Raw genomic sequence first — 24,625 nt, forward strand, 5'->3', positions numbered from 1 at the left:
AAACAAATTATCACTTTGGAATTGTGTACCCCAGTCACAGCAAGCTTTTGCTTCAAACCGCCTACTCTACTTGTCTCTTTGCACTTTCCATTACATGAGTACCAATTTGTAAAATATTTATTTGCATACATATTATTATATAAAATGCATTCATACTTAATACTAATTGTCTCAATGGGTGTATTGGTAAATGTCAGTAGCAGTTGCTTAACGCAAACAGGAGCGAATGGACGATGCATTAACATACGAAAGTGTCAACCAGTATTAAAGCACACGAAAAGTCGCCTACCGTTAAAGTTCGATAATCAGTTATGGAATGTGTATTGTGGTTTCGAAGGTAAAACTATTTTCATGATTCATTTGTATGTATTTATATAATATTTTAAATAATACTTGCAATGTTTTTATTTCACTTTTATTAACTACAAAAAATTAAATATAATCATTTACAATTATTTAAAACTTATGTGATATTTGTAAAGACACTTTAATAACAATACTAAATCTTATTGAAATAAATTTGATACAAATACTTTAATATTAGTTCCTACGTATATTTAGAATTACTTAACAACAAATTTCTATTCCACAATTTTCACAAATTTCACAATTATGTTTTAACACTAATTTTAACGATTACTTCCCTAAAAACTTTTACTTTTCCACGTACCTGAAGGAATAATTATTAAATTTAAAAAAAAAATAATTCTTTTCAACTTATTACTCAAATAGTGAGCATTATAATGATGTACCGTCTGTTTGCTTAGGTTGAGTTATTTTTTAAATCATTATAATAACAAAGTAAACTATATATTACGAAATATAATTATATTTTTCTTACTTTACAGATAAACAAAAAGAAATTAAAATTTATTTAATATAAATTCTAGTAAATTTTGTTTATTAACTATTTTTAACTTACAGTGGAATGAAGCAAAGTAATTTATATAAATTACTTTATATAATGGTAATTGAAGATAATTGAAGAATAATTGTCAGTCAAATAAATTCACGTACCTCATTAATCAATTTCATGACTTTATGCAACAAATTAAATTTGTTTTTTTATCATTTAATATAAAGCTGATTTAAAATTCTTAAACCCTTAAAATTGTTAAATGCATTAAATGTATTTTTTAAAGATATTATTAGTATGTTTTAAAGGCAAGAAAATAAAAATGTATTTAAGTTTAATTATTATTTATCGCAATGTTGATGTTCAAATAGTTAAAAATAAATTAAGAAATTATAAATTTTTGGATCGATCGTAGAGCTATCCTCAATTATATTTAATTTTTGTATAGTAAAAGTTAAGCATTATAGATGTCAAATAACGCGAGCTTTTCTCTTTCTCTTTCTCACTAGGTAGTGATCCAATGATCTGCTGTAAAGAGTCATTGATAAAGCTTCCAGAGCCGCAAAAAAACACCAAATCCCCCGAGACAGTCTCCAACGACAGTCACCCTAAACTCAAGCTGCTGGACCATAAGATGTGCGGACCCATTGCTGCTGATCCCAAGATCTACGGTGGCTCCTCCACCAGAATTTTCGAATTTCCTTGGATGGCTCTATTGGCATATGATGACAATGACAACAACTTTCAATTTAACTTTCGTTGTGGGGGAACAATTATTAACAAAAATTATATACTGACGGCTGCGCATTGCGTAACAAATTTACCTGAGAGTTAGAATATATTTTGTCGAAAAGTTCTTTTTATTAATTTTACGTTACTTTTTAAAAGTATAATTTTGTTTTTATTTGCTTATTTGTATTCTTATTTATTCTTATTCAGTAATATTCTTCTTCAACCATTTTATATTTTTTCATTTTTATATTATTTTGTAGATTTTTGATACATTATTTGTTCTAATTTGCATTACAATTCCTTTTTATTCAATTTTATTTTTCTATGTTTTTTCTAAATATGATTTTCTTTCATTATTAAATTATTACCTCTTCTATTGCTCTCGATGATCACATGTATATATTCATAAACTACATATATGCATATGATAAAAAAGATATAAAATATTATTTCTTATTACAATATCGTACCTTTACCACTGCTGCTATATATTGTATGCACTTTTATTTGTGTTATAAAAATCGATCATATTTCTTTGAAAATCTGTATTTTCGAGATATACTTGTATAGCAGTATAAAATTTTTGTTTTCATCTTATTTTATTTTGACGACTTAAGTGATTTTCTTATCCTTATTAATATATTTTTTGTCTCCTATTCGATACTTTATGTCTTCATTTATTAACAATCTTTTATTGTCTAATATTTTTTAATTTCTTTAGTTACTTATAATAACTCGTAGTTCCATTCTATTGGCAAACTATTGCTTTAATTTCTTTATTATTGTAATTATTATTTCTCCATTTTTTAAACTGCCTTTTTACACCTTCTTACGTAATTTTATTATTTTTTCTCATATATCTTGTATATTACGGTAATTCATTTTTATTTTTAAACGCCTTTTCACTTTTTCTATCACTTTCTCTTATTAAATTTGTCTCCAATTTGTTTCAACCACTTTCTTTCTTTTATTCAACTGCTATACTCTATTAACTAAAAATAATTTGTTAATTCAATTAAAAATTAATTGTAATGTCATAAGAAAGAAATAGTTGTTCTTACTCCTTGGTAAGATACATAAAATGTAAATGAAAAATTAAGGTTTATTAAACAGTTTGGTTTTTAATAGTTACTGATTTAAGCATTTTACTCAACTCTTATTTGCTTATTGTTGAAAAATAATTATTTTTAAAATATTTTATAGTCCTCCTTTTTAAGTATATTTTTCTTACTCCTTTAGATTATCTTTTCAAAAAAAAGTTATAAGTTTAAATAGATCTTATTTGAAGATAAATGTAATTTTGTTATTAAATTTCAGGCATAGATTCTCAAATATTTTTAAAACAGGTCATTATTTTAATAGTTGCAAGTTTATAAAATTTCATAAAGTACATTTGCATTTGTTTTAATCCTCGCGCGCGCACGTACATAAAATTATAAATATATGTTGATATTCTTTATATTTTATTATTTAAATGAATGAAATGATAAATTCTTACAGATTTGAATTTCGTTGGCGTTAGAGTAGGAGAACACGATCTTACAAAGGAACAGGATTGCGAAATTTATGATAACGGCGCCGTTCACATCTGTGCTGAAAAGTACCAAGATTTTGAAATAGAAAAGATTTATCCGCACCCAGAGTATTCATCAATAACATTAAGAAATGATATTGCCCTCGTCAGGTAAGAAAAATGACAACCTGATAATCGAAGAATTTAGTAATAAAACAATCCCTATTTTATCTATTATTTTGTCCTTGTTTCGTTCGTATAAGCATGAGATTATTTTTCTACAGCCTTAATTTTGGTATTTATAAAATAATTAATTACCGTAGCCCATACAAAATATTGCAGTTTTAAAAATGAAATATCGTTATGCCATCTCCCTCATTCTTATCTATTCCCGCATTTCATCAATGTAACTGTGCACCATTTCTTATTCAGAATAAGGGGTAGAATTAATTTCAAGTCGGCGAATGTTCGCCCGATTTGTCTGCCCTTGGATACGGCCTCGAGAACGATGGGCAAAACCGCCCTTATCACCGGCTGGGGCTCAACCGAGGACGGTTACAGCATTAGCAATATCTTGCTACAGGTGCAACTGCCGATTCTTTCGAGCACAGTGTGCAGACGCACGTACCGTGACCAGCCCTTCGTCAAACTTTGGCATAAACAGATCTGTGCGGGTGGTGTCAAAGCCAAAGATTCCTGCACCGGGGACAGTGGTGGACCTCTGCAGTCGGTTTCGATATATAAGGGTGAGGCCAGAGTCGTGCAACAGGGTGTCGTCAGCTTTGGCAGGAAAAATTGCGCTGTAAAAGGATCGCCTGGGGTTTATACGAGTGTCGCACACTACGTGGATTGGATACTCGATACAATTGAGTGATTTGTATTGTGTAACACAGTAAGTTCCTAAAATGTGCAGTAGTAATGCAGCGAGCATTTTTTTTTTCGTTACAATCACGTTGAAATATTAGTAGGCAGGTGCACGCGAGTATTAAGAAGTCTTGCGCTGTGAGAAAAACAAATTAAAAGCAATTGATAAACAGGCCACCCATCCTGACAATCGACGATGTATAAATCGAGCATATAATTAAGAAATTGTAATATTGAGTGCCAATAAATATGGTATTTATTAATCTGTTTTACCATGCTACTAATTTTTCATCCAACAGGGATATGCACATATTTCTATATACGTGTACCCACGCATATACACACATACTCATGTATGCATGAATGTGTGCAATCATTTAATTATTGTCTTAATTGTCATATACATGTATTTTCTATCAGCGCTGATGTAACAATTTTGATAGGTGAACGTGATTCTGCAAGCATTCAACGAATACAGTATTACCATAAGTATAAGAATTTCAATGGAGTCTTTAAATTTCATAAAGTGTACAATCATCTGATTGTAAAAATATATAAATTAATATATAAATAATATATAAATTATATAAGAATTATTTTTGCAAACTATATTTGCCAGTAACTTTAATTTATTAATTCAAAATTTGACTTGATTAAATTTGCAAAAAAATAAAAAAATATGTGTATTTTTAGGCTAAGCAACAAAAGTTTTCGATATTTTTTCTCTATGAATAAAGAAGCATTCCAACCAATTCAAAGTTTAATATTTCAAAGATTAATAGTATCAAATATTTATGTTATAGCAACTACAATAATGTAAATATTTTATATCTTCAGTTACAAAATTTTCAAATGAATCTAAGAAACATATTTGTAAGTGATAAATTTTCTTTTATACATTTTATTTCGTCTTCATAAATATAATATTTATAATTTTACATTTACAATTAAAAATTGAATACATTTATTTCGTCAATAAGAATTTCCATATTCACATAATTATAAGTTTGCACATTTATTTAACTAATAATTGAGAAAAATTAGTGTTTATTTTTAAATATTTGTTTTAAAATATAAAACTGTATTTAAATTTTTTATACAAAAGTAAAATATAAAAGATTGTAAAATAATAATATATTTACATAAGTTGTAAAGAATAATTATTAGGTTTTTACATTAATATTAGAGACATATTGCTAATTAAAATCTTAAAAAATATAATCTTTAAGTATTCTTTTAAATATAATTAATTAATTTCAAATATTAAAACATACTTAAAACATAACAGTTAAAGTAATTGTACCACTTTAATATATTTATTATTAGAATTTTTATAATTAAATGATACATTAAAACTATTTCTTGTTGCTTATGTAATTATTAATATTTTTGTCTGTTTCGGATTACTCTTATTATTATTATTTTTTTTTTTCTAATAGTATTTGAAGTATTAGTAAGGCCAGGAATCTATTATTCAGTTTATTTGATAGTAAATGAAATTGTCATAGGGTACTTGTAATAAAACTTAAAAATATTAAAATGATTTGTATGGTAATATATTCGATTATATTACTTGTACATAATTAATAAATTTATTAAACAACATATAATTAAACTAAATAAGATAAATTAATTTTTTTCCTATAAAATATTGGAATCTTAAATAATATAGTAAGATATGGAAAATAAAATTTATTTAGATTTATACAATTTACATGCTGTAAGTATGCATTTGTATTAATAATTTATTCGAAATAATTATTAGAAAATTATTTATTGTACTACGAAAAATTTCGATTATATAGAAGCAGCATTTAACAATGGCTAGCAATATTAATAATGATTAATTTTAAATTGCATTATTTTGCATCGACGATACTGTAAATTGGTTATAATTAATGAATTTGAAAAACTTCCTAAAAAAATAATGTTTAATTTTATATACATTAATTAACGTAGTCTGAGGTAAACAGTATGTTTTATGCCGGGAAAAGTTCGAAATTAATAGAAACACTTGTATCGACTGATAAAGTTTCATGATAAATATTAAGTCAGATAATCAGTAAATAAAATAAAATAACCAAAATCACTTATTTAAAGTGAAAGAATGTTGTTCATTCATTAATTGACTTTCTACTTCAAGGTTTGATATTTTCTATTTAAATCGATAAAATTGTTTTTCAAATAACAAGATGTTTACAAAGCCTTTGAACCACGTGGATTCATTTATACAAGTATATCCATATACATTAATACAAGAGTTAAGAATTTATCTTATTTATTTTATTTTTTAATTTCTTTAATATACGTATAGACTCATATTCGTCGCAGAAAATGTATATCTAAAATTATATTCACTAAAAAGTAAACATAGCACATTTTGATTATTTAACATAATATGTGTTTATTCTATAATGGAAAGTTTTTACTTTAAAAACATATTTCAACATTAAAATCTTATATATTTATATTTAATTTTCTTAGGATTTAGTTGATCGACCTAATAAATCACGTTTTAATCAAAATATACATTATTATATGTATGAAAAAATTAGATTTGGAAGATATAATATTATATTAACGTATGCGTCGTTCTACAAAAATTTATTATATTGTATAAGTATATTAGTACTTGAAAATATTTTATTTTTTATATGAGTTTGAAGAATTAAAATTTATCAAAAATTAGAATATATTAGTATATTGAATTTCTCAAATATGATAATGAACGATTAATTAAGATTAACTTATTCTTCATATCCATCAAACTTAGTTGTATTTTATGTTAAAAAAAAAAGGAATGCTTAATGATAATGGTTAGAATATAAATCTCCTGGATCTATATGATGTACCGATATGCCAGTATATAAAATTTCAAATTAGTATTTTTTCGCTGCTTGTAGACAATTTACTCAGGCAAGTAAAATGAAATATTTTATAAATTGCGTTTTATTATTACAAAAAATTATATTAAGAGATAGATGATAATGAACTGTTTTAAATATATTTATGAATTATTATATTGTATTTATATACATTTTGCATCACTTATTATTAAATTGTACTGCCGACTTCCAGATTATTAATTCGGAAGTTATCGCTAAGTATCACTGGATCCTGAACAATTTTCAATTTTTACATGTATACAATTTTCATAATTAAAATATATCGACTCACAAATTATAAATTAACTTAAAAATATATGAAAGTAATATTATTAAATATGAAATAATCAAGATATACGCATTTCTCAGGAACTTTGCATACAAACAAATCTTACAATTTACATTCCCATATAAAAATTTCCTGTCACATTACTGTTACTGGGATGGACTAAGAAAATATGTTTACAACGAACGTTTCAAAGTATAGATAATAATTTTAACTAACAATTAAGTAATTTCTTTTACTTACAACGTATTTTAAAAAATGCATAGTAAAGTAAAATATATTTTTTTAAATAATAGCGCCATCTGAACAGTCGAAAACTGATATTTAAATTTTTGATACTTAATTATCCTCCGGAGTTCTAGCGTTTTGTATTTCCTATAAAAATAATAAAACTATTTATAAAAATGTGAATATATTTTGAAAATTTTATTTATTTTATGAATATATCAATTTTATTCTGAACATCGCAAATTTTATTTTAAAGTAATATCAATATCTAAGTGGAATAGTGAATTGCATGAAAAGAAAGATGCTAAATTTTAGCAATCGTAAAAAGTTTAATATAATCATTTGAAATAAAAATGTGTATAAAAACCCATGTTTTAAATGTAATTTAAAAATTTTAATTTAAATTTAAATTTAAAAAACAATTATATTAAAAACAAACTTACCCTATTTCGACGTTCTCCAAATTTAGACCAGAAGGTAACTTTGCTAGTCGATTTTTGACCAGTTTGTTTGTTAAACACTGAACACGTAGAAAATGGTGGTGAATATAAATGTAAAGAAACCGCTGGATTAACGGTACTCAAATTTTCTACTCGATGTAATCCAATTGAATCTAATTGTAAAAACACAAACTTGCTAAATTTTTATAAATTTATTGTAATTTAATGCAATGTATATTAGTATATAAATATTAATTTTTAATTATTTTTATCAGTCAAATTAATTTCCATAAAGTAGTAAATGATTTTTAAAAAAATCATTGAAATATATATGTATTTTCAGTTTTCCTAATTTATTTATATATTACTAAAAATAAGAAATAAGTGATTCCCATTACTATATCTCATTATTCTCTATTATATATAAGAGCGTACAACAATATTGTTTGCAATATAAAATTTTAATATTTATATTTATTTAAACTCTTACCATTTATATACGTAACATCATTATTTTTATAAATACACCTATTTATTTCTTCCAATTCTCCTTGGAATTCATTTCCTTGATTATCCAAATACTTCTTTGGCCATTTATATTTGGTCTAAAAAAATTTAAATATAAACAACATTTTATTTATTATAGATATGATAATTGTTCAGTTATTAATATTATTGCATTAATATAAAATTTTGGTAATAATGTAAATTTTAATTATGATTTATTTATAATTTCTTTTATAAAAATGCTAAGTCAACTAAATATAATTCGTGTATATGAAAAAAAAAAATTAGAATGAATATGTTCATTATTATGAATATTATGAATATTATTATGAATATTAGATTGTATATCCATAATTAACAATTATTTGATCCAATATATTTGGTATTAAAATATCGCAATCAATATTTATCATCTTAAGTTAAGAAAGACGTTGACTTATTAAATTGACAGCCCGTATGAGAAATGTAATGTTATTAGAAGTTACAGTCATGATGCTGTAATCTGTTATTTCTTATTAAACGTGAAAACAACTCGATACATCAATTTTCCTACGTATTTGAATATAAATACTACTGATTATAATGTCAGACGGTATATGTTATTTTTTGAACTACAAAACTGTGAAACTAAAATTGATAACCGACTTATTTTTAATGAATAACCTACGGTCATTAAATATCAACTCAATATTTTTCTTAATAATGTTTACATATTTATTTTAATAATTTTGTTCCAAAGTATTGATCGCAGAATATAACAATTAATCTGAGGCATTGAAGTTTTAATATCCTAATACTAAGCGTTCTAATTCTAACTACACTAGATTACAAATAGAAATTTATTAGTTGTTAATGTTATATATATATATATATATATATATATATATATATATAGAGAGAGAGAGAGAGAGAGAGAGAGAGAGAGAGAGAGAAAGGGACGCCATAAATGGAGGTTTCAGTGTCACCTCTCGAAGTCTCTAGAGGTTGTCTAATAAAGAAACTAAGATCTGGAAATCGGCATCGAAGTAAAGATTTTAATCAACCGCACTTATGTAGCAAGTCATAAAATAATGGGATGGTATGGAAAACCGTTGGGAGGTGCCAGACGCGTGAATCAGAGGTGAATCACTGCTCGCAGGGACAGTGGGACACATTGGGAGATTTGAGCCATAACCTCGCACAGTTCGCCCTGAAGGATCTTCATGATACAGTGAGCGTCGGCGTGGTCGTGAATTGCCGAGCCATGGCCTTCGCCCCAGCACAACACGATCAGGTTGAACTTGCCGTTGCCTTCGTCTACTAGATTACGTGTGTACCTGAAACAGGCACAAGACTTAACTTATCCTATCATTTATTATCGTGTGCTTAAGAAACGCGATCTTATCACGAGGAAAGTTCACAGAAGGTGCACCTGTGTCATGTCACTGCCGTTTCGATTCGGCAGCTTAAAATTCAATTCGTATCTCAATGTATTGTTGTATTTCAAGACGTTCAATGCAATTTTTAAACGAAAAACTGTAGTCATTGGTATACGAGGCAACCATAACACTTTAATTTTATCCAAACTCTAACACATCCTGGTGTATTAATTATTTTAATACAATATTGTCAAAGTGTTTTCTGTATTGTGGAGATGTCAGTTGAATAACTGAACAAATTATACTTGTCGTATAATTAAATAACTTAATTTAATTATTTAATTCTATTAAATTTGTAAATATATAAACCAATATTTTTATCTTTAAATTTAAAGTTTTCTATTTGTAATAGGATTTGGGACTAATAATTATGTTAAATATTATAATTATATAAATTCTTTACTACAATATTTGTACAATGAAAAACAGTTTGTATTTTCGCATGTTATCATATTCGAATAAAAAATAGTTAATAGTATGGACACAATTTATTGAAACGTGGAAATGAAGAGGACTCCGAGAAACGGGGGCGAACTGTAGAAAGATAATGAATTTATCATATTTATTTGAAAAAATAAATTTATAAAAATATACGATATATTTACTATGTTGAAAAATATATAAAAGTCAAATTTTATAGAAGTCATCGAAACATAAAGTAATAAGTTTCTGTAAATTATCATAAAAATACGGAAACGTAACAATGTATTTAATCATCTGTGCCATATTTTTTAACATTATTCCGTTCAAGCTGAATTAATATTTATTTTAATTCATATCAGTTATAATTTTATGATTTAAGGAAAGGCATTTATATTGATGATTTGTAAAAACTTGGCATAAATTTTTTATCAGATTATATATTCTAGTAATGACATATAATTACTGTTTTGAAATATAGATAATTATTATTACAGATAAATATAACATTATAAGGTTTTGGTTGTAGTTAATAACAAAGTATAAATATATATTTTTTAACATTAACAGTGCTTTTAAAAATTAATTGTAATATTTTAATTAAAGAAGCTATTAATTCATATCAAATATAATTTTTATATTAATATTTTGCTTATAACATGCATTATCATATAATATTGGCAATTTAACAGTTTAATATTCAACAATAAAGTATAAATGTATAATTCAATTATTAAATATTATTACAATCAAATTTATGAATAAAATAAATTTTAAATGTTCTTTAAAATTTTTAATAATTGTTTAAGTATTTTTCTGACTTTTAATAGAAGATTTAATAGATTTTATTTAAATGTTAATATATTTATCAGATTAACAAATTTCAATCAATGTATATATAAATTTTATTAAGAGATGCAAAGATGTACAAATTCAATACTTTTATATTAATAGATTGAATTAAAAAAAAAAAAAAAAAAATAAAAAAAAAAATAAAAAAAAAAAAGGAAAGTATTCTATTCAAGAATAAAAAATATAATTTTCAATTATTTCATATTTCTACAATCATAGAATAATTATTTTTCTAATGTTTTGATTTTTAATCATCTAATTTGAAGACATGGTAGACAAGTAAAAAACAAATTTCAAAACATTAGCTCATAACTCGTCGTTAAAATAATGATTAATGGCAAGATAACCCGTATGAACTTGATCGATTCCCATTTAAAATGTTTAAGCAATTCCAATCTGTATCCAAATACACTGATAATAAAGAATATAACTCCATTTTCTTTATAAAATCTGGTGCAACCATAAAAATAACAAAGAATATTACATTTCAGAAGTTGTGCCTTTTAAAAATATTAAAAGCTGTTGAAATATTTATCATATTTATAAAGAGATTATAAATGGGAAATACTTTAATTACTTCATGAGGATTTGTATGCGTCATTATACGCAGTGAACGTTAAAGTATGAACAGGTGATAAAATACTGTTGTTCAATATTCCTAGAATCCAGTTGATTCTATAAATGAGTGGCTAATACATTGAAAAGCAAATTTTTTCCTTCAAATTAATTGTAACGTTTTTAAAAATTATTTCGAATAAGTTATATAAGTCAAATGGTTCGAATAATTGAGAAACTTATTGGTAATATAAAACGTCTGTATACCTACAAAATAAAAATGATAAACTAGTTAAAAAATTTTAAAATGTAATGTGAATACAAATTTTCATTATTTTGTAGTATAAATCTAACTATGTAATTCAAATTTGCGCTGCACGCTTATATGGTCCATTAAAAACTTCACCAATTATTAACAATTATTACAAAATCGAATATAGTATTGCATATAATAGTAAATAATAATTCAATAATTAGTGATCGATATTAATGTAGATAAGCAAAAGCACCGATTATAAAATAGTCACCGACAATTGATTCGCGTCGATATAACAGAGAGTTTATTAAAAATATGCGTAAGGAATGGAACTATATATTCCGTTCAAGAAAATAAGTCATGTATACCATTTATTTACAAGCAATGTAATAGTTTAAATTAGATAAAATACCCACACACGCGCGCGCATACACATCTATATTTCTTAGGAATAGTGCTAAAGTAGTGGAGTAAAATGCTTGAGAGAATCATTGATGAACATAATAGCACATAGTACTGCGGTCAGCAGATTTGAAAATTTGATTAATTTGGCTATCGCATTTGAATTACGATATTATTTTACGATCTTAATAAATTTTTCTTTTCTTTCATATTACCATGTATACAGTGGTGCATTCTATTTTAAGATCGTAAATCTGATAAATCACTTTCGCTTCGGAACTATAAATTCTTAACAATTCAAAGTTCCTTTAAACTTTTAAGAAGCTAATCGCTATGATAGAGTAAAACGTTTATCTAACGAACATTCCAGCTTTCATACTACTTCATGCATCTACTTCGCTTCTTATACGCAATAAGTAATTGACATTAAAAATTTGTATTACTTCAAATAACGTGCCGTGTAATATGTCACCGACTATATGTATTCTTGGACACAAAACATATACAAGCATTAAAGGTACTAAAACTAGGTGTAAAAATGAAGGAAGCCTTGAATTTTTTACAAACATCTCGAATGACTTTACATTGAGCAAAGTGCATACCTACCTATATCGGTCGAATTTGGCGAATTTTCTCCACTCCTGGGGGTTGCTCCTATAAGTGGCCATAAGGTCCTGCACGTGGTCTATGTCGACGTCATTACTGGCGAAGGCCTCATATAGCTGCTCGATGAGGTCCTTCAGGTTTATGCTTTTGGGTGCGCTATTACCGTGGAAGCGCTCCTGCAGCACCTGCCATGGTTCCATCGCTCGCCCTGAGACACCCGCGCGCTCCGACGTCTATCGTCCTCGATTGACTCGTGTCGCGTCCACGCTGATCTCGTACGGTCCGCGCAGTGAGACGTGATTACTCCCTACTCCGGCTCGGCGGCCCTGCTTTTTCTATCGAGGCCCCTCCCCCCTCCCCCTATCACTCTCTCGCTCTCTTTCTCTCTCTCTCTCTCTCTCTCTCTCTCTCTCTCTCTCTCTCCCCTCCCACTCTCCCACCCTCCTTCCCGCCGTCTCTTTCTCTCGCTCTCTTCGCGAACCACACGTGGAGGTCAGGAAATACACGTTTCCCGACCAAAAATCTTAGGCTTTCACAATATTTTATACGACGCAGGAACGACGTGCCTAATGATCGATTGTCGAATATCGTTGTGACATCAGCAACAGTTGTAAGAGTACATTCCCAGTTTGAACCCCACCTCGCACCCTTTGCTTCGCGTTCGCGAGGCTCCTCTCTCCCCTTATCGCTCCCGTCCTCTCGGAAGCCTGATATCGATAATATTAACGATTCGATTTGCGTGTCTTATGGATTTTCAAATTTTTGCTTTTCCCTCATGGTTCTTCGTAAATATCAATGTTGTATATCATCGTAGGATCATTTTTGCAAGAGCGCTACGTATTTTGTTACGCGTTTTCAAAATTTCACGAATTTTTAATTTGCAAATTGTATATATACGCTCTGGACACCTACATACTTACTATTTGCATCATAATTTTGGCCAAGTTGCTGATAAAACGATAATTTATCATATTATATAAATGATAGCAATGTAGCCTAATTGCTTATGAGTTTCAATATAAATTAAATGCTCGCTGCTCGTTCATTTAGTAATAATTATTTTACATATGATATACTAAAGTTCATTTTGCCTCCTTGGCCACATGCTTTACCTATTCCAATAAAATATAAGTCTTACTCGACAATATTATAAAATCACATGCTAATATTGTGCATCGAATACTATATTCTGTTGCAATTACAATCAGTTAACAAGTTCTGAGAAACTTCTTTATCTACGAGAAACATCTGTAAATTTTTAAAATACTTCACATATTATACAATACTTGCGCATCTTTACATAGTGTCCTTTAAAAAACAATGTTTGACTAAAGAACCTTTATACGAAAATTAAGCACAGTTATGAATTTAAATGCAATATTATTTAAATTTTACAATTTCATTTAAATTTTAATTTTTATGTATGAGACATTCAAATGATATCTATAAAGAATTTCATAAATTATTCGAAAGTACGTTTCAATTGTATAGATAGGAAAAGTTTCTTATAAAAATGAAAATAAAATGCAGGTTCATACCTTGTAGATTATAATGGTGTACCGGGTTACAATATATTTACAAAATACGCATTTAAAATTAATCATGATAAGTAGTCATAAGAGTAGTTTTATTGTTTTACTCTCATTTTGATTAGTTCTTTGTTTTCAATAAGGAATATAGATGCAATTTTCAAGCAATTATCAACGATGTCAAGGATACATTAAAAAAACATTTATTTATATTTTCAGACGAGGAAATGAAATTTAGATTAGGTATTCCGTAATACATAGATCTATTCTAATTTTTAAGCTTCATTATAATACTAGATTTATATAATATAAGATAAAAGTATAGATATATAAATAATTTCATGCTTTTTTATACAATAGTTACAAGAACATAAGTAAGTGTTTGATTTATCTTTTTTTTTTTTCATTTTTAATTAATTGTTTTACATTGTAAGAAATGCAGCTGATTGTCTTGCATTCGTAATTATGAAATCTATCTTAAAATCGATAACGCCATTTTGTAAATTAGCCAAATTAGAATTAAGTGAAGACCAAATACCATCGCCTACAAATAATACTTAACGTTTGTGAAAATTTTTGTAATAGTAATCTCAAAATGTTTATTACACATTCAAAATAATCTTTTTTGAGTAAATATTATAAATGTGTCCATATTATTAAATTATAAAAGTACCTTATTATTTTTATAAGGAAACGATATATAAAAAGAAGTTGGAATGTATGAATTAAAATATTTCACATTTAACGTCTATTTACCTGAAAAGTATTTAAACGCATATATAAAAGTTTCGAATATTAATATATATGGTAAAAAGAGCCATATATTTATATGTAAATATAAATATATGCATATGCGAATATTATCACGATGATCCACAAATCTCGAGAGCAATCCAATTGACTTTAATTTATCAAAATATGAAGACTCGAAGTCAATTATTTAAAAAGATAGGTTCTCGTCCGGAAAAATAATTAAAAAAATTATCTTTATTATTATAAGTGGAGCAGTGGCCTTTGAAAAAATATAAAGACACATAATTAAATAGAATAAAAGTTATTTAGCACAATTAAATGACAATCTATTCATACGTACTATAAGATTTATGAAATATTACGTGAGCTTATTCTCGTTCAATTCTAAATCAAATTAAATCAAATTATTTAATATTATTTTATATGATTCGAAATTTAAGTTACTAGATTTTAATGACCGAACTTTTTCTTATTCTATTAGATAAAAATCAGTAAGACAGTTTGTTAAATTCTATAATTCTCATTTTTAAATGATCTACATCGACTCGCGCCTTGATGTCAAATTTACATTTACAGGCTTTTGATAAAAAATTTGAAACCACATTAAAGTAATGACGAATTGTTTCTTTCATTAAATGTATTATACATGAAATCCTAGATGAGCTACGTTTAAGTGTAAATTACGTTTAAGCATCTGACCAGCAAGACAGTAAGATAACAATAAAAGTGTCCAATGAGGCAACGTACCAAGGTATGTTGAACAATAGTAGTAAAGATATAATGCATATGTTAAGGTATTAAAAGGCAATCTGATCGTACGCAAGTTTGCTGGCACATTAACGTACACTTTTTTCTTATTCGATTATTATTACTGACATGTAGCAAGTGACATTCATTTACACGAATATTGAAAGATGTATGACGCTTGCGCCGCACTAGCAATCGCAATTAGAACTAGAACCAAAAAGTCACCTGGACGCAAAATACTAGTTCGTTGGCATCATCGCGTGCCTCTAAGGTGAGTCTATCGGCAATTGCTAATCGTTAGTCCATGATCGTCAATCGAAATGTCACCTGACAAACAGCCCTTCAAAACCTGGTCAGTGACCATTATTACCTGTAGTCTTCTCGTTTTTCTCGAAATTCTCGTTTTTTGAGCTCACATATCGGCTCGCATATCGTACCTTCCAATGCCACACACTTTTTGTAATCTTCATATTTTATTAATTAACATTAGACTGATTGTTGACATAGAATGTAAATGAAAACAGTTTAATCTAGACTTTCTTTAGTATACGACGAGTAGCCATTTAGCAATGATTACAAATTCTTTCTCTCACGAACATTTCATGACCATATTTTACTCCAAGCCAAAAAACTATTTGTAACTAAGATCTTACATCAGATATATAACATATATAGAATTATAACAGGACCCACGCTTTCTTTACTTTGATATTCTGTTATTCATTACAATTTATATCCTATGAATATTCAAATACAACATTTCATTTTTTTATCTATATATTGGGAAACCCAATTTTGATTGGTGCCTATAAGCTTTTAAAACTCTTACAACCCTACAAAATTCTTTAAAACTTTTAAAAATTTAGAACATTTCCAAAAAATATGGCATAAATTATTAACATAAATTTTAATCATAATTTTTTTGATAAATATTGATTGAATTCAATGAAATTCAATTAAAAAAATGGTGTATAAATGTTTTGTAAGTAATTGTTTTTATTTTATTTATGTTTATAGAATTTCCGATTATTATTTTATTTATGTATGCGTATCGGGCATAATAAAATTCTTTAAGTAAGAATATATATATATATATATATATATATACATCTTAAACTTTGAGAGCAACATCATAAACAAAAATTATTACCAAACGAAAAATACTAAACATAATAAAATTCTTAAGTTTTTAGTTTTAACCAAAATAAAAAATTTAATCTATTTTCATTGGAAAAATAATTCTATTACAGCAATTATACTTACATTGATGCCAATTTTATGTTGTGCTAATTATTATTATTTGGAATCAACAAATTATCCAGGTACAATGTATTAATGAATGTTTAAATACCTCTAAATGTTAATGAGAATGAATGTACAAAAAAAAGGTGTTTTCAACTTCAACTAAATTTCGTAATAATTATAAATATTTATACTCGTATTTATTCAACATAGTTAAAAATTTATTACGGAAAAATTTATATTATAATGGTTTGCCGTCTGGTGATTTGAAATACTCTACTAAGAAATATAGTGTTTTTACTACCAAAATATTTTCCAATGCATATTATTATGGTATTATAAGTTTCTTTTATATACATAAATATTACATTAAAACAATCCATAAATATAATTTGCTTGATTCTGCCACTCTGTGTAAAGTTCGAAGAGACTAGATTAAAATCATCAAATCTTGAGTAGTTGATCGGTTTGTTCGTGAAGAGCCTGATAAAAAACCGAGGAAAAATTGTAATGATTAATTTACATTTTTTAACTGATTCTATCTATTCATATATATATATATATATTACAAAAAAAAAAAAAACTATAAAACGGACGCTAATAAAACGAGTAAATAACGAAAATCGTCGTTACCACTACATATTGAAAATAAGTGAAAAACATATCTTATCTACATATTTTTAAAATGTACGTCATTAATATCATAATATTTTGTTTTTGTATATTCACACATATAATAATTAATTAAATTCAGTTAAACCATGAGATAAAAAATCGTTGAAATACTCATTAAGCGAAGTAAATATTTACAAAGAATAAGTGTTTGTGAAATTTTCTATGTACTATGTTACTGGTTTACTTTTCTTACTTTTCTTATGAATAAAAAATTGTTTATATTAGAAACTGTATAAAACTTCTTTATATTAGAAAATCTGTAATTTTCAACTATATACATTTTCTCATCGAATCTATTTGGCTAATTTTAATTAATTTAGGTTATATTTTTTTTAGTTATGTTTAATTTAGTCATGTTATATATATCTAAAGTTTCATAATATTTATTAAAACTAATTTCGTAGTATTAATCCAAATAAAAATTTGATTAGATTAATAAATTTTATGCTTCCAAGTATTTTCTAATAATTGATTTAAACAGATTAATAAATATAATAGATTGATATTAATTTGTACTTATAATATAACTTAATAATACTGTAATATTTAAATAATTTATTGCATTTATGTGAATCTATACAAATATTTAATCTAAAAATTTATATAAAAAAAAAAATTATAATGAAATTTAATGTCAACGTAGCTGTAATGTAGCTTTTAATGTATTTAGACAATTAATGTTAAATTAATGATATAATAAATTTATTGCTCTATTTAAAATTGAGGGATAGTTAAAAATTAATTTCTTTCGTAATTAATTATAATCTTAATCGTTGGTATTATAAAGCTTTATATTGTTTATAACATATATTAACAGTGTATGAGCAATTTCAAGTTTTATAATCTATGTTATTTAATATATTAGTTTAAACTGATTTTATTTTGAAGTAATATTTAAAGGCAATAATAAAAAAATTTGTAAATTTCTTAACTTTTAAAGAAATATTCAGTGGATAGATTTCAGTTCAAAAGTATATTAAATATTAATAATTAATTTTTATTTGATAAATGTAGAAAACTTAAATAAAATAAATTTTTCAAATTAAATTTATTAAAACATATTTTACATTTAATTTTTTTTTTAACTCGTAATAAATAGAAATACATAATAAATAGAAATATTCAAAATCTTTAGGGAAATAGAGAATATCAAGAAAATAGAGAAATATCAAGATAAATAGAGAAATATCAAGATAAATAGAGAAATATCAAGAAATATTTATAAAATATATGGTATTTTTAATCGTTTCACTTATCATAAATGGGTTAATTTTCTTTAAACTAAATAATCAATATGCCCATTATATATTTGTAAATTATATATTTATATTTTTCCTAATTATTTAAAATTATATTTTCAGTAAAACGTACCTAACGAATTATCTAATTATTTAATTAAAAAAATTTTCTTTACAAAATTTTCTGTACATAAAACAACTTCTTTACATAAACAACAACTATATATATATATATATATATATACATATACATATCAATTGAGAAATCTTTATTTAAAAAATTAAAACATTTTTTTATAAAACTTATTGATTATAATTAGACAAATAAAAATGTATTCAAATATAACCAAATATAAAAAATAATATTAATGATTGAAAGTAAAAAAACAATAAGTGTTCTCTTTTTGGATAATAATTAAAAATAAATATTTAATATATTCTTATATATTAATTACATGCTATATATTTTTTATATATATTTAAAATTTGTATATTTGTTTATTAAATTCATCGTTCATATGGCAATTTTCATTTTATCACACCTGCAGAGCAGAATTAAAAGTCAAATGAAAGTTCAACAAAGATTAGAAGCATAAACAAGGACTGAATACCGAATAAAACAATTTATTGAAAAACTACCAAGGTTAGCTTCCAACTTTGGTTGCAAATTCTTGTCGTAGCAACTAAAAGGTCATACAAGAAGCGATGATGAAAAACTGTTCTAAAACTAATTAAAGATAAATTACATTGCATTATCGTATTGTTGAAACAAAAGGTTTATTATTATAATGCATTCATAATTATATAAAGGTCCAAATCAACTTATGTGCATAAAATTAATATTATTGTAAAATGGCATACAATGTTAGTTTTATTGGAAATTATTTTCATTTCCTTTGTAAGTATTATAATTAAATTATTAACTCCTGGGAATTAATTATACTCACATATAGAGAAATTATTTTAATATATGAACTATTATAAAAGTTATATATATAAAGGTATTTTAATGATTATTATTAAGTATCATAAATATATAATCGATCATTGGTCTTTAGAAATAAATGAAACATTTCTATTTAGTTCGTAGCTAAAATATTGTAGGTTCTATGCCTTTGCCATTTATGAAATAAGAAAAATATTGATTATTATTTTATATTATATAATGTAGATAATAAAAACAAACAAACTTTTAAAATGGAATCAGATTCATTTATTTTATACATACAGTTTTAATAAAATTACATACATATTTTGTATAAAAGATGACCATAATTATTGTATGTAAATGAAGACAATTCTTTATATATTATTAATTGCTTAATTAGGAAATACTAATAATCTATTTGAAAAAATAATTAAATATACGCTGTAAAATAAGCATATTAATAATTAATCAAAAAATTTCGTTGGTATGCAATATTATTTCAATTTTAGTATGGGAAGAATTTGATTAAAATTATTTATAACAATTAAGTTATGCTACGGTGCCATTGATTCAATTTTTTATTTAGAATTAAATGATCTGCAACATTTTAAAGCAATTTTTGTATTTAAAGAATATGTATTATTATCTTTATATATTATCTTATCTTTATATATATTTTCTATTGTTTCTATTATTTTTTCTATTGTTTCTATTGTTTCTATTATTCTTTATATATATTTTCTATATTTTCTACTATTCTATATCTTTGTATATATTATCTTGTTTAATACCAAAATACGTTTCATCCGGTTCGCTTATGAAACTATGCGGTCAATTATTATGCAAACAAATTATTTTATTTCTATGCACATATCTTAAAGATTATTATTTTCTCATATCAAAAATAATTCATTTATTTTCACTGAACATATTTAATAAATTTAATGTTTAATTATACCAAAGATTATTATTATATTCTAAAAATATCTTAATATTGCACTGTAATAATGTATTTGTGCTCTATATATAGCTTAAACCACTTAAAATTGAATCTTTCTATTTTATAAATAAAGTATGAATTATATACTTTATATGTATGACTTAATGATATATATATATATATATATATATCATTTATGATTTTTATTACGGTCTATAATATACGGTATATAATGCCAATTAGTATAATTAGAAAAAAAAATAATTTAAAAGTTATAATCTAAAATTATATTATAAATATTATTATTTCTAATTTAAATTAAATATCTAAGAAATGAATTTCATTTATGTAGTTCGACGAAAGCGTTTATGTAGCGTTATCAAATAGAAAGAAATATTTTCTCTTATTATTATTCAAATAATAAATCTTAGATGAGATATTATTGAATAATTTGTAAAGATTATATTATGATTAATCCACTAAACGCAAAACGAATTATAGAGATCGAGGTAATATATACATATTTATAGAAATTTTACTTTATAAAAGATTCCTTTTACTGTAAATGCTTATTAAATTACCAATAAAATTTAAATAGTGGAATTTTTTATTTTACCTCATACTCTGTAGTTTCATAATTAATGAATAATTTAGTAAATGAACGAATATAATTATTTAATTATTAAAGAAGTTTTTTATTTTAATAATAAATCAAAATACAAATAATCAGTTGGAAAATTAAATTCCTACAAATGTACATATAAAAAAAGAATTTATATCACTTTCTTCAGAATAATTAATGTTATCCCTTAATCAACTATTTAAACAAATAAAAAAAATGTAATTTTAGAATAAATATAAGACGAATTTTTTCTATAATTTTTCATTGATTGTAATTAAAATATCATTTTCAATCTATAGAATTTATAATATGATTTTCTTTGTTCTTTTTCAAAATTCTTATTACAATATAAAACTAATTAGTATGATTCCATTAGAATTCTTATCACATATATTGGTAAATGAATTATACAAAAATGTTGAGCCTTATTGTAACATTTTCTTACAGATACAATATTTGATTTTCATTAATTATGTAAATTGTTGATAGACATATGATTATGGTGCTTTATAAAATAGTCCTTTCAATTGATTCCGTAATGCTTTATTCGCAAACGGTGCCAACCTATACTACTTGTATTAAAAATGAATTGATTAACTGGCATTATTTTTATTTAACTATTTTTTAAATATAAAGTTACGAATCAATATTAAAATCATAAATTGAAATAAATGTGATTGCGAATGTAAGCCTTTAAATCAGAAGTTAACAAAATAAATACCCTGTTAAAAATTTATATAATTGATCTATTCTAGTATAAAACGTAAAATTAAATTGAAACTAAAATAATTGTAAATTTAATATTTCTTTTAACAATACCACGATTTTAACAATACGCAATTTAATTAATGTAGAATATGATTCAATTTTTATTTAAATTTTGATTGCAATATCGAATTCTTATTTTTTTCGTTTGGATAAGTACATTAGTACAAAATTTCATATGAACTGATCTTTTATTCTCTTCGGTAATTTTATCTATAGATGATTATCATTTGATCTCCCGAGTATTCATCATTTCCTGATTATTAAAAACTGTGCGAATTACAAATCATTATCAATTATGCATTACACATTATAAAATATGTTCACTATCTTAAACAAGCTTTTCTCTAAAATTTTCTTTAACTTTTACGGAAATCCCATATTTATATTAACTTAAGAGATTTACAAATAAATATGTACATATAAATATCTTAATAAAATATTAACTAATATTTTCTAAATATCTCTTCTTCAAATGATTGGTAAGTCGCAAACTAATGTCCATAGTTTTTCATTTTTTAACACCGCAATATAAGGAACATTTTTGCTCTGTTTCTTTTGATTTCTTCTTTTTCTCTGTTTCTTTCTGATTTTTGTACTCTATTCGTTGAAATCAGATTAAGTGTCAATTTAACAATTTGCTATTATCTGTTAACCGTTATTATAAAATACTATATAGAATGATTTTTGTTTATTTGCTTTTGATAAAATTTCTTTTTCAAAAATGTTGGATGCTCTTTTAAATACACTTCTTGTACCCCTACTAATCAATCAATTTATTAAATTCATTATTTTTTATTTTCAGCTGTCTTATGCAACGTACTTCTGTGCATTCACTTTTTTCATTATGTCTCTTATTAAAGTATCAATATTTTCATTTGTTAATAACTTTTTTGTTCAAGACCTTTCCATATCCTTTGTAGTAATTTTTTTATCTCCAATTTTTATTATTCCAATTTGATTACTTAATCTTTGGTATCGTGTAATTCCATGTCAGCAAGTGGTCGATAATATTGAGTGCCATCAGCAATTTACAATTAAATTTTTTTCATTACTGTCACCATTACCTTTATCTTGTTCAGTTATTTTCTCTTCGTTATTTTTGACAATAAAGCTCGATAACTTATTCTTATCTATTATGCGTAATTCGAATTAAATATATAATAATTAAATATATAATACATGTATTAGTATTACGATCAAAATTTATAAAAAAAAAACGCACAGAAAGTGATTATTATTGAATAAACTATATTTGTCTGTAATATAATATTTTTAATAAAAATTTTTGTTAAGAAACTTAAGTAAATTGTACAAAGAATAAATATTATTTTTTCAACAGAAAACAGTAGATTGACTGCGTGGATCATCATAACGTGCTTCGTTTTATTTTCAGATATATAAATATCACATTCGCTTATTCAATAAAATATGTTAAATACATTTTTAAGAAAAATTTGATTTTCTTTGTTTTTAAACAAAATTATAATAATTTTTTTTCTAAAATTTTAAACCCAATGTTGATAATTGAAAATTACAAAGATGTTGTTTGATTAAACTGTTGATAAAACAGAACTGAGATTTTTCATAACTTCAATAAAAAAATGAATATTTTCTATTTCATTCATAAAATTTTGTCTAAATTTTAATTATCCTTTATCATTTTTGTATATGATTATCAGCTTCGTTGATAGAACTCTCCCTTTCTCTCCCTGTATCTCTTTCAGGAAATCTATCGTTGTCAACTCAAAATTGTTTTGCACATCTATTACGTAGAAATGTGCATTTTTGTAGAATTGCATAAAATATCTTTATAATCATGAAGAATATAAAAAAAAGACTCATCCGTATTAATCATAACTTTCTTTTTAATGCAAATTAAAGTAAAATTAAAATGATAATTATTACAAATAAAAAATAAAAATAAAAATATAGATCTTAATGATTATAAGTATTAATTACAAATTCATTAGTTCATGGATCCTTAATTCTTATTACAGTAATTTAAATTTATGATAATTTGAAATAATTATGCAAAATTTTATATATTATTTTTTGTAAATAATGTAAACTTCAAACAATTAATTTCTTGTAATGAAAATATATCATTATGTAATTAGTTAAGATTCAAATAGTAGTATTGATAAAGTTTTAATAAATATAAAACAATGGATATCGGCAATAAATTTAATTCAGCCGTTCTACCTACATTATAAATAATCTATATTGTAATCATCTTTTTAAATGGAAGCGATTTATTAGGTATTTAAAAAAAAATTATTTCAATTTTCTTTTCTTTTCATTTGCATTATTATATATATTTCTACAAGAAACTCATGGATTAAATACTTTCAATTATCAAAATC

General features: G+C 24.6%; 2 protein-coding genes across 3 annotated transcripts; one reads left to right on the forward strand and one right to left on the reverse strand.

Moving 5' to 3' along the window:
* Positions 1-4,048, forward strand: LOC105365171 (trypsin II-P29-like). 2 transcript variants are annotated; one of them, XM_011503305.1, is made up of 4 exons: positions 1-337; positions 1,366-1,686; positions 3,089-3,272; positions 3,534-4,048. In XM_011503305.1, exons 1-4 carry the CDS (start codon positions 145-147, stop codon positions 3,973-3,975), a joined length of 1,140 nt encoding a protein of 379 aa, XP_011501607.1. In that variant the 5' UTR covers positions 1-144; the 3' UTR covers positions 3,976-4,048. The 2 variants fall into 2 exon arrangements, with proteins under 2 accessions (XP_011501607.1, XP_011501683.1); XM_011503381.1 differs by having other exon boundaries at positions 1,366-1,617.
* A 3,359-nt stretch (positions 4,049-7,407) lies between these two features.
* Positions 7,408-13,134, reverse strand: LOC105365069 (cysteine dioxygenase type 1). The gene is made up of 5 exons (XM_011503190.1): positions 12,821-13,134; positions 9,486-9,627; positions 8,295-8,409; positions 7,808-7,977; positions 7,408-7,511 (listed from the first exon to the last, which is right to left on the reverse strand). The coding sequence occupies exons 1-5, from the start codon at positions 13,018-13,020 to the stop codon at positions 7,476-7,478; spliced, it is 663 nt and encodes a 220-aa protein (XP_011501492.1). The 5' UTR covers positions 13,021-13,134; the 3' UTR covers positions 7,408-7,475.
* Between the last annotated feature and the right edge of the window lie 11,491 nt (positions 13,135-24,625).

This window comes from Ceratosolen solmsi, unplaced genomic scaffold (genome assembly GCF_000503995.2).
Source record: "Ceratosolen solmsi marchali unplaced genomic scaffold, CerSol_1.0 scaffold10, whole genome shotgun sequence".
Classification (NCBI taxonomy): domain Eukaryota; kingdom Metazoa; phylum Arthropoda; class Insecta; order Hymenoptera; family Agaonidae; genus Ceratosolen; species Ceratosolen solmsi.

Excerpts from the sequence above, each read along its gene's own strand:
- LOC105365171 (XM_011503305.1), top strand. The coding sequence starts at position 145 with ATGCATTCATACTTAATACTAATTGTCTCAATGGGTGTATTGGTAAAT. Across the intron at positions 338-1,365 it reads TGTGTATTGTGGTTTCGAAG|GTAGTGATCCAATGATCTGC; the intron begins GTAAAACTATTT and ends CTTTCTCACTAG. Across the intron at positions 3,273-3,533 it reads AATGATATTGCCCTCGTCAG|AATAAGGGGTAGAATTAATT; the intron begins GTAAGAAAAATG and ends TTTCTTATTCAG.
- LOC105365069 (XM_011503190.1), bottom strand. The coding sequence starts at position 13,020 with ATGGAACCATGGCAGGTGCTGCAGGAGCGCTTCCACGGTAATAGCGCA. Across the intron at positions 9,628-12,820 it reads GCCAAATTCGACCGATATAG|GTACACACGTAATCTAGTAG; the intron begins GTAGGTATGCAC and ends TGCCTGTTTCAG. Across the intron at positions 8,410-9,485 it reads TTCAGGGCGAACTGTGCGAG|ACCAAATATAAATGGCCAAA; the intron begins GTTATGGCTCAA and ends AAATTTTTTTAG.